Source organism: Alligator mississippiensis, chromosome 1 (assembly GCF_030867095.1).
Source record: "Alligator mississippiensis isolate rAllMis1 chromosome 1, rAllMis1, whole genome shotgun sequence".
NCBI classification, from domain to species: Eukaryota; Metazoa; Chordata; order Crocodylia; family Alligatoridae; genus Alligator; species Alligator mississippiensis.
This window is the reverse complement of record NC_081824.1, coordinates 224,242,524-224,260,913: the sequence shown is the minus strand read 5'-3', so window position 1 is coordinate 224,260,913 and position 18,390 is coordinate 224,242,524. Positions and strand designations below refer to the sequence as shown.

The following is an 18,390-nucleotide window of genomic DNA, read 5'->3' as shown; positions in this document are numbered from 1 at the left end:
CCATATTTTTTCTCCAGTTAAAAAGAAACTAGAAGTGTTACTGATATGCTATGGGCCTAGGGCTATATTCACTTTAGGATGAAAGCAAAAACATATATAACTATTGGTATGAGTTAAAAACAGTTTGTAGGGCTGTGAAATAGGAGATACATTACCAGGAGCAACGAACAGACTGCAGAATTGCAGAGGAAAGGCTAGCTTGATTAGTAGAACAAGATCATTAAAAAAGAGAGAGGGTCATTAGCAACTGTGGAATGAAGAGTTTAGAAGGGATCAGTTAGATTTTAATGAGCCATGAATTAATTTGACAGTCTCGCTGCTGCCTGAATAGAAATGCTGCTGCCACTGTCAGGCAGTTGGTTTTAAACAATGGGAGAAGCAGGAATCAAAGGGGAGGTGGAGGTGTGCAACTACACCCATGTACCATGTCCTCCCTGCTCCCACCCCTTGGATCTGTCCCTGGGACCACCCCCAACTCCTTTGAAAGTCATAAGTTGTCTTGGAGCTTGGCACCAGAAAGCTGAGACTTACAAAATTGGTGAGTATTATTGAAAACATTGGATTAAATGGGCATATCCCCACAGCAGTGAACATACATTTCACTGGGGACATATTTGTGTCCCCAGGCATGCCCCTGCATATGTGTTCTGACAAATGGCAAATTGCCCCAGGTGAGGTACAGGATGTTGGAGCCAGCACCTGGAGTCCTGGGGGCCTCTTAGGGCTGTCACGGCAGTGATCTGGGCACACAGAGCCTGGCCAGCAGCTGGAGTATGGCTCTGGCCAGCCAGGTTCTGGTTTTGGGTGGCACACACTGCAACCATGTGCGCTGGCCCCATTTTTTTTTTGCTGTGGGTTTTTTAGATACTGGGATTTCCCAGTATCTAATTTTGCCACTGTGCTGCAAATATGCAGTGTGGGGAACAGAATCGCAAGTACCACGTGTGTTTCGGAGTGCCTCAAAAGGCTTTGAGGTGCCACAGACCTCACATTCCTGCTCGTGGGCATGCAGCCAATATGTCTTTAATAAGGCTCAAATACCATGATAAGTTTTCCTTCCAGAAGTAATTGTTCTGTTAGTATAAACAGCATGAAACAGAAAAACAGTGCTGTTTTTATAGGCTTTTATTTTTTGTGGAGTTCCTCTAGAATGCTTACATTATACCTTGGCATCAATCCTTCTCACTGAAAATGGTATTTTGAGTTTTGGCCTGGAATAAATGCTAATGGAAAATCTACCTGAACTTTGTCTGAAAATTGCCCAGCTAATCTCACAAAAATAGACTTTCCCAGAAGATCACCAATACCCTCTTGTTCTGGAAAATCTCACTTGAGAATTTTCCCATGCTGCTTCATTGGGCTTTATATTCCAACCCATGTCCAAAGTCTTCCTTTGTGATCTAACTATGCTTATCAACAGTACTTCACTGAACTGTACCAAAGGTGGAGCTCTGTGAAGTTATGGGCAAAGCATTCCTAGTAGCAAGTTCTAATCTCACTTTACGGTGAATTCACTCTCATCATAAATACATTTCCCCTGGCCTCATTCAGAAAGCACTAGAGGGACTCTCCCTCAATCTTGACATTTTCTGGCTCTGTTTTCACACTCAGAGCAGTATAACTTTTACCTAAGTTTTTAAGATCATATCAAATAAGCGGGGATTCCAAACTTCCTATTCAGGAAGGGTTTTTTTTTTTCTTTCAGTCTAAACCGTGTGAGTCCTGCCTGGGTGTTTTAATGAACAGTGCCATGCTTGTTATATAACTAAACACAGAAAATCCAGAAAGTCTGGGGAAAAGACAGAAATAAGCATCATCCAGAACCTTGGAAGCTGTTTTGGTTTCAATCTTTTGAGGAAGGTTCAGTTTTATTTATTCAAAGCAGATTTTCTTCTCCTAAACTCTTTTTGCAAATGAATATACTTATGAGTTCTTGTAAGTCTTCACTGTGAGAGGGAACAATTAAAAAATGCAATGGTACAGAAAGGAGGACTGCATTTACTAGTAAAAAACTCTATGTGTGTGTGTGTTGGGGGGGGCAAATTGAAATATACTATGAATATAAATTTATACATAATGGGCATGTCTACACATGCTGTTAAGGTGCCTGGATTAACTGCAGAGTTTATTTCTCTGGAGTTTATTGCTCCCAGACATGCAGTTTGAACAAGCACCCATGAGCAATTTACTCTTGAGCAATAAGCGCTGCAGTTTATTCAGAAGCAGCATGTGGAGCCAGCACGGAGCAATCCCCACTGGTAGAGGGCCCCGGGGGTCAGCCTGCCAGCCCATGGCAGCTCAGCATACTGCAGAGGGAATGGCTGAGGAAAAAGGGAACTTCAGTGTGGGGCTAGCCAGCAGGCGGTCCCTGAAACAGCTGAAACACTGTTGTGTCTCAGTCAGCCCCTCCCGCATCTACATGTGCGCTTCTACAGAACTTTTTACTCCACAGAAAGATAGTACTTGTATTTACAAGTACTATCGTGCTGAGGAGTAAATTAGTTTACTCCTACCTAATAGGGGTGCATGTTTAGATGTGCCCAATATGAATAGTAACTAATATCATAATATATTATTAGCATGCTACAAAAAGTTTAATAATACTAAATAATGCCAACATTGATAGAAACAATTAATATTAGTTGTTAAACACTAGCATGCAGCATCCACCAGCAGTTGCAGCTGACATCCTCTGTCTCTGTGCTGTGAACACATGTCCATATACTGAGATCACATGTTCTGCATCCATAGGCAACACGTGGGGGGGGAGGTATGGGGGAAGCACGTGCCCTCGCTAAGAGGGACACTGCCAGCGGCACCTGCGGGAGCTCGTCAGCTCCGGCCCTGATGCTGACGCTGCCAGCAGCGCCTGCGGGAGCTCACCAGCTCCAGTCCCACTGCCAGCAGTGCCTGTGGGAGCTCACCAGCTTTGGCCCCGCTGCCGATACGGTGCCAGCGATGCCTGTGGGTGCCCCCCCAGGCTCTGGAGGCACCAGTCGCCCATGTCCGTGCCTATTGAATTGGCTGGAATGGTAAGGCCACTTTTTGCCAAGTTGTAGAGATGTGGAAACCAATCAGAAACAGACTGCCAAAACACAGTCACAGTCAAAGGCATCTGGTACACTTTGACAGAGTTCATGTAAACAGCACATTCCTTGTCATGTTCTTTCTGCCATCCAGGGATTGATTTCAGTAGCTGAGGGTCAAAACTCAGAAAAGGCACCTGACTGGGGTAAAAAATGTGAACAGCAATAAAAAAGGAGGCAGTCAGTTGTTAAAGCCACGGTGTCAGTGACTGATTGTTCTTATAGTACTGATTCAACTTCACAGCTATTTCCTGGAACAGTTCTTGTCTCAGCTGGTTTTCATGCTGATGGTTTGAAAGTTGCCATGTCCAACTTATCAAATCCATCAGCTTGTTTTGTGCTTGATGGATCAAAGCCTGCCAACTTTCAAACCACATTAGAAGCTCAATGGACTGGATCACTTTTTCAGCCACAAACATAACTTGATCTTCATTGATCTTCAAGCTTCACTTAATCAGCCCTGTCTTAAGAGATCACGTGGTTTAAGCATGCACTGTGTGTTGGGTTTGATTTCAAGTTCTTTGTGCACAAATTGCTGGTATTACTTCATATTCCTTGCATGGTAATGAACTGTGTTAAACCGTGAATTCTACCTTGTAAGCCCTGGCCCCGGTGGAAATGATACAGTTGCAAGTAGATCCCCACTTTGATTGGCAAAGGAGGCTTTATCAAGGCTTTTGGCCTGGACCTTGTTTGAACATTTTTCTTAGAAGAGGAAACCAAACTACCCACATCAGAAAAACATGTGTGGCAGATGTCACTTTAAAGAAATGATGTGTGCATTGCAGGTGACATAAATTGCATTGGGCATCATTCCATGAAGCACATTAGAGAACGCTTTGCTCATATGCATTGCATTATCAGACAGAAATATTGAGATCTTATTAAATTCTAAGCTGTAGTTTAAGCAGCTTTCACTACAGTTTGTGGCATGGTGGAAAACTCAATAGACTCAAGATGAACCAGTTCTTTCTGAAATACAGGCAAATTGCAGTCTGTCCAGTTTCCAGGTACAAATAAAATGTGCAGAAGAATTATTATGGGCATTTGTTGCTTCTTCTGCTACAATCGAAATTAATTCATAATCTGCCTATGCAAATTTTATAGACTGTACATGCACACCAATTACTCCTGGTAGGTAATCTCAGCAAAGCTTGTTCACACATAAGAAACTGCCAGCATTTGGCACGTGTCTGTTCAAATAGTCCCTTAATTTAGGGTTATCAATTTTCTCCAGAGGAATGTTTGGCGGTAATGAATGCCTCCACTAACATGTATGTAGCCTCTCTGCATGTCAGACTGCTTTCAATGGTTCTTTTAAAGACTGAGGACATACTTGCTTGTTTCTTGCTCTGATCTTCAGCCTGTGCAGCAAACTTTCGCTTTCTATGCAATTCGAACTCTAAATGCTGATCTGTGCTGTTTTTCCTCAATACATCCGGAGTCACGTTGCATGAAGAACAAAACAATTTACAACCATCTGCATGCAAGGCTCCTGCAGGGAACTACCCTATACAACCCTGAGCTGAAATGTGTGTAGCTTTCTTGGATTTCTTTTCACTCAGCATCCTCAAACTGCAGCCTTGCTGCAGCATTGCATCTGGCTTGTTAAAAGATGGCGTTGAAACCCTTTCACTTATCTGACTGGAGCCTTCACCAAGTCTACATCACTAGCTCAGCGTCTCAGTAGCACTCTCTCAAACCACATGCTCTGTGGTTGCAGGGATTGCTGCACTTTCCTTGTATTCTGGTAAACTTTTCTTTTTTTCAGGTGATTCAGCGCAACGTTGTGAGAGAAGCCATTTTTCACAGTGATCATGAAAACTACCATTTTTTGCAGTTTCCGCAAAATTTGCAAAACCACAATTTAAGTAGGTCCCTACAGATAAGACAATTGTGGAAAATAATCATCCTTGACTATGAGGGATTGCCAAAGAGAGATCTAGAGAGAGAGAGAGTATAAAGCCAGCTACAATGATCAAGATCCTAAGGTGGTATAAATCCTTCTGGCTCATTGACTTCAGTGAAGTCACTCTAGTTCAAAGCAGAAAGGAAGACACACAGTGTAGTGAGAACTCTACAGTATAATTGTTTTTCTGGATATGAATTGCTGAATGGAAAAATTGTTTCTTTCTGCAGGTTCAACTCTCATTTCAGGTCTTTAAAATTCTGTCAGTTTAAACAGCATTTCCTAGGCAACTAATTTAACGCCTGAGTAGAGCAGCAGCTATCTCAGATTATGGGTTCTGCTGTAATGCTATATATATTTAATATTTTTTACCTTGGATTTGTATTTTAGCACAATCCATTAACATTTTTGAGTTGTTTATCTTGCTCACAAGCACTGTTCACTGCTCCCTTCTCCTTAGTTTTCACAACTCCTGTTTATCTTTCCCCAGGCCAAATATTTCCAATTCTTACTGAGTTTGTTGTTCTAAGATTTTATTTTTCCTTTGCTTCCATGGGTTGCCTTATTTAAGCTCATGTTCCCTTCTGCTTTTCTCTGGAGTACACATTTTACAGTTCTGCGGCTTGTTAAATGCTTTTGCACAAATGCACACCCAGTCTCACTGTACATAGCCACCTTAGAGGAGCCAGATAACAGATGAAGTGATGTTCCTAGATGCTTTAAAGAAAAACTGGCAAAGTTTTTATAAATGCAGGCATAAAGTTAGAATCTTCAATCACTAGTTATACCTCTAAAAAGTTACAAGATTTTCAAAGACTTTGGTGATGTTTTTCATGTTGTGCCTCAAAGCTTGACAACTATATAGTGCATCTTTAGTAAAAGATATTACCAAAATCCCCTTGCTTCTCACAAATTTGCTGAACTGCCATGGCTAAAAAAACCCATACCAACCGTAATATATGATCGATTTCCAAAAGTATTTAGCACCCAGAAGCTCTAACTGTTTCCACAGTGGACTGAGCCATTTTGAAAATCATGCCACTTAATCTAAGTGCCTAAATGTGGATTTAGAAGCCCCAGTAGGAATCTCTATTTGTTTATGTGGAGACATATTTTCCCACTATGCTACAATTTGTTCAGATGTGATTTAAAAACGACAACCATCATCATTTTTATTACAAGATGTTTTACTCTGCATAGAAAAAAGTAGAGGAGGAAAAGACCTTTCTTTAAGGGTTTGGACAGACAGAATAGTTATAGCAGTATGAAATTATACCAGTGGAAATGTTACAATATACATGTTATGCTTGTCCACCCAGTAAGTGGAGCTAAAGTGATGCAGTTTTAAAACTATTTATTTCAGGTTTAAAACAGCTAAACTTGAACAGCTGATGTATGCTACCAAAAGGCAAGTCTTCCCTCCCCTTTAAAAAATAGTTTAAAGTTACATCTGTGAACAGCCTGAATGTACTAGATCATGTCATTGACAAAACTACAGTGCTGGGAGATTTGTACATTCTTTTGGGGCTACAACCACCCCAAAATTGAAGAAGTTTAAAAAATAATAAAAAGGAATGAGATAAACTGTACATAGTGAACAAGTTACAGCTGATCTGTGTGTCTTTTGTAGATGTGACACTGGCAGCCCAGATCACAGTTCTTCTATTGAACAAGAGCTGGCTGCACTTGACTCAGAAATGACCCAGAAGTTAATAGAACTGAAGGAAAAGCAACAGCAGCAGTTGCTCAATCTCCGACAAGAACAGTATTACAGTGAAAAGTACCAGAAGCGGGAACATATCAAGCTGGTAAGTTGTGCTTCCCATCGACGATTGCTCAGTCACTAATAAAAGTGTGATGTATTATTATATATTAAGTTGCATTTTATTGTGCCCCTTCATGGAATCCATTTTGCATATTTTATCCTGGTTCATAGAATCTTCTTTGTGAACAGAACTATGGCCAGAAATCCATGTGATAGGTGATGTCCAGAGCACCAAAGCTCTAAAAGCTGATGAAATAAAGTAGTCAAGTAATAAACAATGTGAAACTCTACATAGAGCTACCCTTGAACACCATCTAGAATCTGCAGCTAGAGCAGTAGTACTACTTGCTGCTACAAGATCACATGTACTACCCATCATAGCTGCACATCTGCTCACAGCTGACACTGTGCAATTTATTTTGTAAAGCAACCTAATAGAAATGACATTGGCATATGTGACAGGTGATCCCACCTAAATTTAATCTATTCCTGCAGTAGTGCAGCCATGGGCAGATCTAGGATCTTGAAAAGGAAGGTGCAGTTGATGTGGCAAAGCATCACATATAACACATTTTTCTTCAGTTACAGAGAAACTAGGAGGTTTGCTAATATGCTAGATGGCTAGCAGTATGTTATTCAGGTTCAGAACAAAGCAAAAACAAATATAACTATTGGAATGTGTCCTGATTTGCTAGATTCTATATTAAATTTAAAAAAAAACACAAACTAGGCAAAACAGAGTCCAAGCACTCAAAAAGATATTGTGTCATTAGTCCCAGATTCATAAGAGTTAATGTATGTATGGATCTTATTCAGGTACATTATACAAAATTTAGCCCTCTGGTATGTTTTCACAGTGCCTCCAATACTTCACTGTCAGTCATTTCAACATCTTATATTTCTGCACCTAAGTTATATTTATATTTCTGTACTCAAGTTAAGATTTTTAGCTAGAGCTAGAAACAATCTGCAGGACTATGAAATAAAAAAGAGGTATTACCAGGAAGGGCTAGCACACAGCAAAATAGTAGAAGAAAAGGTAGTTTGAATAGTAGAAGGTCAAGACTATTAAAAAGGATAGAGGGCCATTAACACCTGTGGAGTGGAGAGAGATTAGCAGGAATGAGGGAGATGATAATGAGACATGAAGTCAACTGATTCTCTCAGCATTGCCTGAATAGAAATACAGCTGTTCCTCCCAAGAACTTTGTTTTAAAATTCAGGTGGAGCAGGAATCAAAGGGAAATGTGACTGCTGCACCCCCTAGATACATCCCTGAGTGCAGCTATGTGCTTTCCTTTCTCAGGACAGATCATAAAATGACATAAGTTTCTTATGTATTTGCTGAAGATATCAAAAAGGTACCTTGGTACATCAGAATTCTGTTTCCTGATTCTGTACTGTGTTAGTAAAGCCAACTAGTAAAAAATAATAGATGCCATTTTATAATCTCACTACTTTATTTTGATGGTTGCATGTCTTTTGCTAGTATTAGGGATCAGTGTTAAGGTTTGCAAGGAGAGTAAATCAGAGAATGGTAAAAGATCATACAGCTGTGAGAAAACAACTCTTTTTTTGTCCCTGCTAAATAATCCAAGCACTGATTATTCTTAGTACAGCAGCTTTATACCACAAAGGGAGTTAAGAAATTCACGGTGAAGTCCTGACTATTGAATTGAACAGGATTTTTGCCATTTGCTTTTAATAGATTCAGGATTTCAACCCCAGAATTTACAGACTCTTTGGCCTTGGACACACATTACTTTTATACTGCTACCAAGTGTCTCAGCACTTTGTAGCACTGCAAAGATAGAGAACATGCATGCGTGTACAGCCCTCTGAGATGACAATTTACCTCAAAGGTGTACTTTCCAGCCATCCAACTAGGAGGTGATAGGAAGCTGCTTTATTGCTCCCACTTCCCCCAGCAGAGAGACTTCCTCCAGCGGATGCCACTGCTAGAGGCAGCAGTGGTAACGAAGCAGGCCCTGGCCACCCAACATGGGGAAGGGGTGGGGAGAAGGGAGCAGGTGACTAAATGGAGTGACCTAGGAGGCTTCCAGTCCTATGCACCTATGATTACCTTGATCAAATCTATGAAGCCTCTCTGGCATTCTGTCTGTAAAATAGGGCTAGTGCTTGCCTTTGCCGAGTCGCTGTAAGACTTACGTCTTTGAGGATCTTAGAATGAAGGCACCAGAGGAATACAAATGATTACTACTACTACTATAAAGGAGAAATCCCTGACATTTTGTTCAGCTAGTTCCACATTTAGTGCAACATTTGGATCATGATTCAAGGTTCTTCTGCTGCTTTATAGACTTACAACACTCCAGGAAGCAAAATTAGTTAGAAAAAAAGTAACATCCCATGAAAATAAACTGATGGAAATAGCTTCAAACATTTCCCGGGGTTGTGAAGTTTTGCCAAGCAATATTCTCATTGAAAATGAATGCTCTAGGATATTGGGGCATCATCTAGGAATGGTGCAGAAATATTTTGCATAAGTTATTCCACACCAACTTTTGTTTTAACAGCTGGAGCATTGCTGTCAGCAGAGGCAAGATCATAAGGCCTGAAGATCTAAAATAGAGATGCTGAAGCAGATGGCAGTGGATGTTTTGAGGGGGGGGAAAGGACTTTTCTAAAGGGTGCTGTATGACATACAACAGAATTTTAATTATGGGGGGAGATATTGCTCTTAGATTCAGTGAAGGAGTTAAGGATCTGAACTCCCAGAAGCAGAACACAAAGATCCAGCTTATCTGAAGCTAGGACAAAAACGGCAACTTTATGCCTTCTGCATTTGTGGGCCAGAGGTCCTCTGTGCAATTAGAGGATATTTGGGAGTCATTTCAATATATAGAAAATCACCCAAGGACTGTTCCATGATCTGGGACATTCCCAGAATCCCCACTGCAACCTACAGTATCCAGCTTCCTGAGCCCACCACAAAATTAAACATCCCATCCCTGCAACACCACACATGTAGATGCTGCCTGGTGGCTGGGGCATGAAGGTGCTTCAGGGCAGGGGCTGCCTGCTGGCTGGCCTTGCACTGAAGCACCTTTGTGCCCCATCCAGTCTCTCTGCTGCACATTGAACCCAATTGGAACAGCCCGGGGCTGCTGCAACTGGGCTCAATGTGCTACACATGCATAAGCTTCAGAGCAACATACTCCGGAGGTTTTTGCTCCCAGGCATATCCAAACAGCATGCCCAGGAGGAAAAAACTCTGGAGTTTATTCTTGCATGTGAATTGAACACTTAGACATGCCCCCCGGGTGCGTTTACAGGAGGCACTGACTGTGCAGTAGCCTGATACTACTGCGCAGTAGCATTGTGTGGCAAAAAACATGACACAATGTTATTGTGCAGTAGCATTAGGCTACTATGCGGTGACATCACAAAAAAAGGCATTCATCAGCGCTACTGCACAGTAAGTCAGGTTACTGTGCATTTATTTAGTACTTGCATAAACAACTATTAAATAAATGCTCAGTAACAACTGCTCAGTTGTTTCATGCAGATGCGACCACCAAGTACAAAAGTCACACCAATCTTGAACACTCACAGAAACCAATCTGACCTATTTCTTGGAGTTGTTGTTTATTGATTTCAGCGGGGCAGCATTAGTAGGTTGGCCATAGCTTGTGTGTTCTTGAGACATCATAGCACCTCTCTGAGTTGTTAACAACTATTGCTTCTTGTCATTAGTGAAAGAACCAAACCAGAGAAGGAAAGGCCTTAAGAAACTATAACGATATTGGGTATTGCCTAAACCCTAAGTGGCATCCACATTAGCTGTAGGCAAGAGGCAGAAAAGATGTCCCAATAATTTGACACTAGATTTAGATCTGTCTGCGCTCTATCTGGGGAAAAATAGGAATAATGGATTTCCTTCCATTGTAGAAGTGCAATGAAGATAAGTACAGGGTGTGGATCTACAACATGCTTATGCCAGAGTAATTCGACTTTACTCAGTGGTAAAAGAAAAGTGGACAAGCAGTGTATAGCTCTGCTCTGGTGTAAGTCACTGTAGTCCAGGATAAAGTTATGCTTTGGAAAAGAAAGAATTATACCACTGCACTGGTTATGCATCTACTTCCCTGGTCCATTGCATTATAAGATAGCTGTTTGCTCACAGGAAGTCAGCTTTCCCACTACTTAATGGCCAGGTGACATACCTGCCTACTGCCAGCAGCAAACTTTGGAGAACTGGTTATGTCTCCGCTCTTTACTGCAGAGTAAATTTAACAGTTAGGAAAATCCAGGCTAAATTATTCTGTTGCAGTTGGGCTATTTGCATAAACCAGTGATTTTTGATCTCTTCAGATTCCTATGCTTTTCTGAATTTAGTATCACCCAATATCAAAATGTTATACAAAAAATAAGTAGCAACGTGTTTGTGAATGGTCTGGTTGTTCTTTTTTTTTTTTTTTAAGTCCCTTTATCTTAGATGAGATCTTTTTAGATTTTTTTAGGGTTCGTTTTTTTTAATCAAGAACATGGAAATAAAGCAGGAACACTAATTCTAAGGCAAGATTACAGTTAAGAAGTTATGCATACAGAAGAAGTCAGAAAATAAAAACACTTCAGGGTCGCAGCCACATAGCTATGTAGGTGCACTGGTCTGACTACAGAATATGGACCAATATTTGTGGCACACTTGTGAGAAACTGAAACTTCATTTCCTTACCTGAAGATATCAGCCTCTGTGCATGGTGGGTTAGTGCTGGGGTCTCTCCAGTGAGCTCTGGCAGCATGTGCCCAGTGTCAGTGGGTCCAGCCTCATGCCGTGGAGCAGACGCAGCACCAAGTCCTGGTTCTGTGCCTGCAACCAGCCTGGCTCTGAATGAGCTGTATTACATCCCCCCGCCTGCCATTCATGTCTCCGTGTCCACTCTGCAGTTAATGTTTCTCCCTGTGTTGATTCCTCATGAACCACTGCAGCTCATTCTCTACTGGCTTGTCCTCTACTGGCTTCTCTACCAGAAGCCCTAGTACCGTCTTTCTTGTCCAGGCCAGGTCAGCTTGACAGGTCTTTCACCACCATGAGCAACTCCACGCAGCCCCGGTGGGAGGTGGGGACAAGCCATGTTGGGTCACTTCTGGGAGGCTGCTCATGTCCTCAAGCACCTTTAAAAGCATGTTGTGGCACCCCCAAGGTGCTGTGGCACCCCAGTTGAGAATCACTGGCCTAAACATACAGGAAAGATTGCAAAGTGCTCAGATACTACAGGGATAGGGACCACATCAACTTCTATGGTTAAATAAAATACCTGATTACCTGTTCCATTCCCTTTTGTCTTTATGAGCAGCATGTTTTTCTAGCTTACAGCTCACATGCTCCAGGTAGTAGCTAATCAGACAAGCATTCTTTGCAACAGCACTTTGTAATTCCCTGTCTAGAGAACTAACCCTCTGACACCACCCATCCAACAGAAATGCTACCCATCTGACCTAACGTACTGTTCTGCTAACATTTCTTAACTGCTACAGTGGGCATATTTAGAACAAATCTCAGTAAAAACTTTCCCTTCGATATGACATAACAGAAATAAAGACTTCTACCATTTCAAAGATGATTCTTTTTTCTTACACCCCTTGGAATAGACAGTAAACAATAAAAGATCAGGGGTTTTTTTTTCCTTTCTAGCCCTTCTTTACTCTGCTCATGTATTCATGAGAGGTCTGAGTACAACATTATTTCCCTGATCCCTGAAAATCAAGCAGGGCCTCTCAATCTTGGTCTACTGTGAAAATGAATGTTTGCTTTGAGGTCTAGCTGAACAACAGGCATTGAGAACTCACTGTAGGATAGAAGGCCTAACGCGCTCATGTCCGCTGCCATTTTTCAAACCCAGCAGAGTTTCAGTGTGTTATCTGTTCATTGAATTAAGCTATTAACAGTAATTTTACTTACTTGATAAAAATGTTAGGATAGAATGAAAGTAAAATTTAAAAACACCAGTAACTTAAGGGTAAAAGACAATACAGAGAAGTGCCATACTTATCTAAAATCCAAACATTAAACACTCAGGAAACTGAGAGGTAGTGTTAATTTTAATATCCTTTTAAACAACCAACAAGTTTAATTTCCCTGGTACTGACATCATTCAGTAACCACATGATTTTGATTAAAGAATTTTAGTGCTTGTGGTTCCTGGGTTAGATTAAACTGATTTCTAAAGGTATGTTATGATTTGGGGTTTGGGGTTTTTTTTAATGTTTTCACCTCGTTATGTTACTACAGGGGAGGATTAAGATTGGTTGGATGGCTTCAATTTATATTTTTTTATGCTTTAACATGTTTGGCTTTCTTTTAAGGGTAAACCTAACTCTGATTTTCCTGGGTTTGGAGCTATAGCATTTCTGTAATTAGTTTTATCCTTAAGTTACTGATATACGGTCTCAACCTTAGCCCTGTTGACAACTCAATATAACAAAGAGTTGTCAACATACTGTATTTGCTTCAGTCTTTTGCAAAGAGGTACAATAGCTGTTCATTTAATAATAATCATGAATGATAATCACTACCACATCTCAGACCTTGTCAACACCTGTGTGACCTTCCATGTAAATATACACTGATATAGCTAAACTGGGGTACGCCCTTGTATGGGTACTTTTTCAGTGTTTAATAAGTTGATTGGGAAGAAGTTTAAAAGAATATCAGTTAAGCCCGCCTTACACAATAATGAGCATGCTCAGAAAGACTTATACCACTTTGATTATATTGGTTTAAAAAGTTAAGTGCAACTACACCAGGGGAAGGCAATTATTTTGGACGGAGGGCCGCTTACTGAGTTTTGGCAAGCCATCAAGGGCTGCATGATAGGCAGCCAGGGGCAGATATATATTAATTTCCTAAATTTTTTCAGGGCCCCACAGGCCGGATAGAATGGCCTGGCGGGCTGCATTCGGCCCGTGGGCTGCATTTTGCCCACCCCTGAACTACACCAATGCAATTTTTCCACACAAATTGGCTTCGTTTTTTTATGCGAAACACCACCTGAATACTCCACAGACATTATCTTTGACATCTGTACAAAATGATGTGAAGCAGCACTATGTAAAATGGGGCTAGTCTCACCACCCAGGGCTACCTGGCGCAACAGGTCAGCCCATGAATCAGAGCAGTAGAGAATCAGAGTTCTTGTACATAGGAGTTATACCCTGTGTTCTGAGAACTGATATGTTTTGTGTGTTATCTGCAGCTGTCATATTAGGGTATTGCTCATATTAGGGTACTGCTCATTTATAGTGATTTGTTGTACCATCTGAAAGGCAGGTTGTTTTAGAAGCGTTGGCTGTTAAAAAAGAAATGTACGGAAACTGTTTGACAGCCAATTGAATTATGTTCCCCAGTGAGAAATTTAAAAGTGAAGTGCTGATTGGGATCTGTGTTGAGTCCATACCTGCTAGCAGTCTCTGTTTGATTGAAGTAGCAAACAGTCTCTGTCTTACCTGGGGTTTCAAAAGCCATCTCTGGTAAGTATTGTCCCAAGCTGTGTTACTCCTAGCTCAGTGGGCTGAGCTTTCACCACTCTTCTTGCAGATGCTGACATGCACTGCCAAGGACCCTGATATATCCCTCCTCCTGTCAGTGTGGGAAAGGATGGCAATAGTAAGGAATCTTAATTAGTAGTTAGCAAAGGACACTGAATTCTTGTAGCCTTGCCTTCCAGTGACACATCAAAGGGTCACTGCATAAGGTTGGATAAATGGTCCCTTCAGCATAGCATTTTTCTTTTAATTTGGGTCAATTTTGAAGTGAAAAATTGTCATCTAGAAATGACGAGTCTAAATTTTTCTTTGGCAAATATCATCACGAAATGTGCCAACATTCTGGAAAAGAAACGTTTCATTTTTTAAATGTTGAGGCAACATGTTTTGAATTTTTCAAAATTTCTCCTTTTTTGTTTCCTTTTGGCGAAAACTATCAAGAGAATTTGATCCCAGTTCATAAATACGTTCAGTACTCCCTCTTTCACCCTTCCCCTCCCCAACCTTTTTCCCCCAATTCAGCAAAATTTCTATTTGTCACTGGTGTTCAACCTATGGCCCATGGGCTGGATTCAATCCCTGGGGTCTGGACCTTTGGCAGTGGGGGTGTGGTGGCAATGTTAATTGTCACAGCAGAGTCCAGAGCCACATTCATTAATGCTGCCACCACTTCCCTGCCATAAAATTTCAGAACCTTCATGGGGTTGGGCCACAGCCAGATCCCATGCGTGGGCCAGGCCAGCACTTGTGGTCACTCCACAGCCGCATTCAGTGCATGGGGCCAGGCTGGCACCCTGGGTCTCACCCATGGACTGACTCTGGCTCACTGACCTCCAATATGGGATCTAGCCTGTGGACTGGCCCCATGCCACTCATCCAGCCCCTGGGACCAGATAAATTGAGCACCACAGCTATTTTTCAAGGACAAGAAAAAAGAAGAAAAGCACTCATCTCTGCTGCCTCAAGGGAGTTTCCATTCAGATATACATTTTTAAAGAGGGCCTCTAATGCTCCTTATTTCCAGACCTTGCTCCCTTTTCAAGTGTGCACTTGCAGCACAGGTGCTCATATCCACATTCTCATTCCCAGCTCTGTGTGTGTGTGTGTGTGTGTGTGTGTGTGTGTGTGTGTGTGTGTGTTCACATATTCTCTTAAACTGTTCAAAGCTGCAAGGGAAAGGGGCACAGATGCTATTTTCCAGCCTCCATATCCAAAGCTGCACCAGATCCTTTTGTATAGAATGGGAATAGTACACATTGGAGTATGGACAAACGTATGTTTGTTGCAGCTTCAAAAGGGAAGAGGGAGATGCTGCTCAGAAGTGTGCAGCAGCTGCTGTGCTGTAACCATTACATGTGCATCAACCTGCGGTGATACACATGAGCTAAACTGCCCCAGATGAAGCAAGGTTAAAGCTGGAGCCATTTTGTTGTGCGTGTCTTACTGCAGGCTCATATAAATGTTACAGTTATCGTGTAACAGCCACTGCACGTTCCTGAGCATCAACTCCTCCCCTTTTTTGAAGTCACTATAAGCGTATGCTTGTCTGTCTCTAGAGGCTTTGGCAAGTAGAATGAGGCAAAGGGTCCCAGAGGTCCCTGTGACTCGTGAATATGATACCTGACTTCAGTGCCGTAGCAACAAAGTTTGGCACGTGGGGCAAAGCCCACAGTGGCAGCCCACGTTCACCCCGTGCGCAGATCTGGGGGGCACCCCCCCCATGCTTGCCCAGGAGTGCATGCAGCAGTGGGAGCTGCCCTCCCCACATCCCTGCATCCCCCCAAATGAGCTGCTCACTGCTCTGTCCCATGCACTGCCCCAGCTGGGCAGCGCCTGTTGGCGCCCCTTCGATTCAGCACCTCAGGCAGTTGCGCTGCTCGACCCCCTTGCTATGGCACTGCAGTAGCGACCTTAGTGGAGGGCAAATTGGGCAACTGCCTGGAGCCCCACACTTTATAAAAATAAAAATTAATTACACTGAATATATTTGTATTATCCGAATTGTATTAAGATAGTTTTATTGCAGTTCCATGGATAGGGCAAAGTGAAATTGAAATCGGAAATCTCCGACTGACTTATAGGGCATCAAAATTAAGCCTCTAAGGGGCCCCAACTGACTATCTTGCCCAGGGCCCCAACAGCCCTAAGACTACCACTGGGCACTGCCTGGCTTACCTGAAAGCCGGTCATGCTTTCTATGTCTTTTCATCACCCTGAATCTTAGGGTGTTTAAATAATCAAAATGGTAGACTCAAGACAAAATGTTTGGCCTGGATGTGACTGAGTTTTGGTGCCCTGTTTTTACTTCTCTATCCACTTTTAATTTACCAGGATCCCTTGACTGGGTCAGGCATGGGACTTCACTATTTTTCAAATGATCTCAACTTATTTTATCATCCTGTATGTTCCATCCTGGCCAAGAACTATGTAAATCATCTATTCAAATACATACTGGATTTACAGTCACTGACATTTTCTGCTAATGGCAGGTTTGAATACATCTTGAACCTGAGTCAACGTTTCCAACCCTAATCCAGGCCAGCAGCAAGATTGGCTCTCTTTCTCTCAGAGTGTCTCCCTACATTTAGTCGATAGTCTCCTTTCTTTCTGCTTCACACCCAAAGTCTTTTGGGACAGATAACCATTTGAAAAACATGAAATTTTGTTAGCCATTGGCATTCTCAATGTGATCTACAAGCATATGTTAAGAACACTGTGTAGGGTATGTCAAAGTTTAGGAAGCATGCTTATGTTTCTCTCCCCATGTGCACTATGAGAGGATGTGTTTATTTGAAGAGTGCATAGCAAGCCCCTCCTACAAACATAATGGATATTAATTATAATAGTGAGTAAGATGCAAAACTCCTTTATGTTTGCAATTAAGTTAGAGACAGTAAATAAACCTTATTCACACCATTGAGCAGTTACTGCCATTGTTTTCAGAGGGCTGCATTTTTTGAGCTGTTTCCTCTCTTGTTTGGAAAGTGATAAAGAAGTTTGTGTTCTTTTTTTTAAAACAGCCATTTTAGACTAGCATATAATTAGTTTGCATAGCTTTCTATTGCATATAAACTCATCAAAATAGATAATGCCTGTTCCCAAAGCTAAGCTACATTTTCTGCGTTGTTCAGCTTTGAAGTGTCATGATAATTACTTTTTTTAATAAGGAACATTCTGACAGTTTGATCACTGAGCTTTATTTGAATTAATATTTCCTCAGAATAAAATTTGCTTCACAGATGAGTGAGGATTCTTTCTTCATGGTACACTTGGTAATTTGGTAGCTGTAGAGGAGAGTTCATTCTTGTTTCTTTCCTTTTCTTATCAATACGAAGGAGAAAAGAGTTGGAATTTTACTGCATAACCATATCAAAGGTTCTCCATTCAAGATTTTGATTATATGCATGCTGCTTTTACTCAGTTAGATGTAAACTGGTGAAATATTTAAGTGTGTTAATTCTCTATTTTTATAATGCACCATATTATGAATTTAGTCTCCTAACACTTGCGTGCATAGAGAATTATTACTTCTCAGAGATGGGAAAACTGAATTGCAGAGAGGTCAGAGACCAATCTTGTTCTTTTGGATATTTTATTACTGACTTTAGCAGAGGATAGGGTTGGCCTTGAAATGACCAGAATGCCCCAGAATGCATTTGAGAGAACCAGAACTAGAACTCACATTTCCTGACCCTCAGTCCTGCATTTTAGCCTGTAGCCCAGGGGTGGGCAAAGCATGGCCCATGGGCCAGATCCAGCCCACCAAGGGATTCTGTCCAGCCCATGGCAGGTCCCTCAGCCTTGCCTGCGCAGGCATGGGGGGCAGCTTGGGCTGTGGTGCATGTGATTGGTCCCACTGCCCCCAGGGCACAGAGGTGCCACTGGGTACAGCCTGCCCCATGCCTGTGTGTGGCTCTTGGGCATGATGGGAACTGTTATTTGTGAGGCAGGGGAAGCAAGGTGGCCAGACTCAGCTTCCCAGCAGGCCGTGCTGCCACTGCCCAGGAGCAGGTGTGTGCTCCACCGCCCCAGCCAGACCCACCCTGCTGCCCAGGCACCCTGGGCCCGTCCACCCTGCACCCACTGCAGAAGGGTGCCAGATGGGACCCACATGGCCAGGG

General features: G+C 42.1%; 1 protein-coding gene and 1 long non-coding RNA gene across 8 annotated transcripts in view; one reads left to right on the top strand and one right to left on the bottom strand.

The window, feature by feature from the left end:
• The window catches only part of PLCB1 (phospholipase C beta 1), a 777,970-nt gene that overhangs the window by 643,059 nt on the left and 116,521 nt on the right, over positions 1-18,390 (top strand). For 5 of the 7 annotated variants that reach the window (XM_014595092.3, XM_059720212.1, XM_059720209.1 and 2 more), the window contains one exon: positions 6,626-6,803. In XM_014595092.3, coding sequence (XP_014450578.3) covers positions 6,626-6,803 — 178 coding nt within the window. Of the gene's footprint in view, positions 1-1,705; positions 2,542-6,358; positions 6,554-6,625; positions 6,804-18,390 lie in introns of those variants that run through there. The other 2 variants (XM_059720213.1, XM_019500761.2) reach the window with 2 other exon arrangements.
• Positions 11,171-18,390, bottom strand: part of LOC132247552 (uncharacterized) — a 111,034-nt gene continuing 103,814 nt past the window's right edge. The window contains exons 2-3 of the long non-coding RNA XR_009458843.1: positions 14,231-14,363; positions 11,171-11,960 (exon numbers count right to left, since the gene is read on the bottom strand). This is a non-coding gene — a long non-coding RNA (uncharacterized LOC132247552). The remainder of the gene's footprint in view (positions 11,961-14,230; positions 14,364-18,390) is intronic.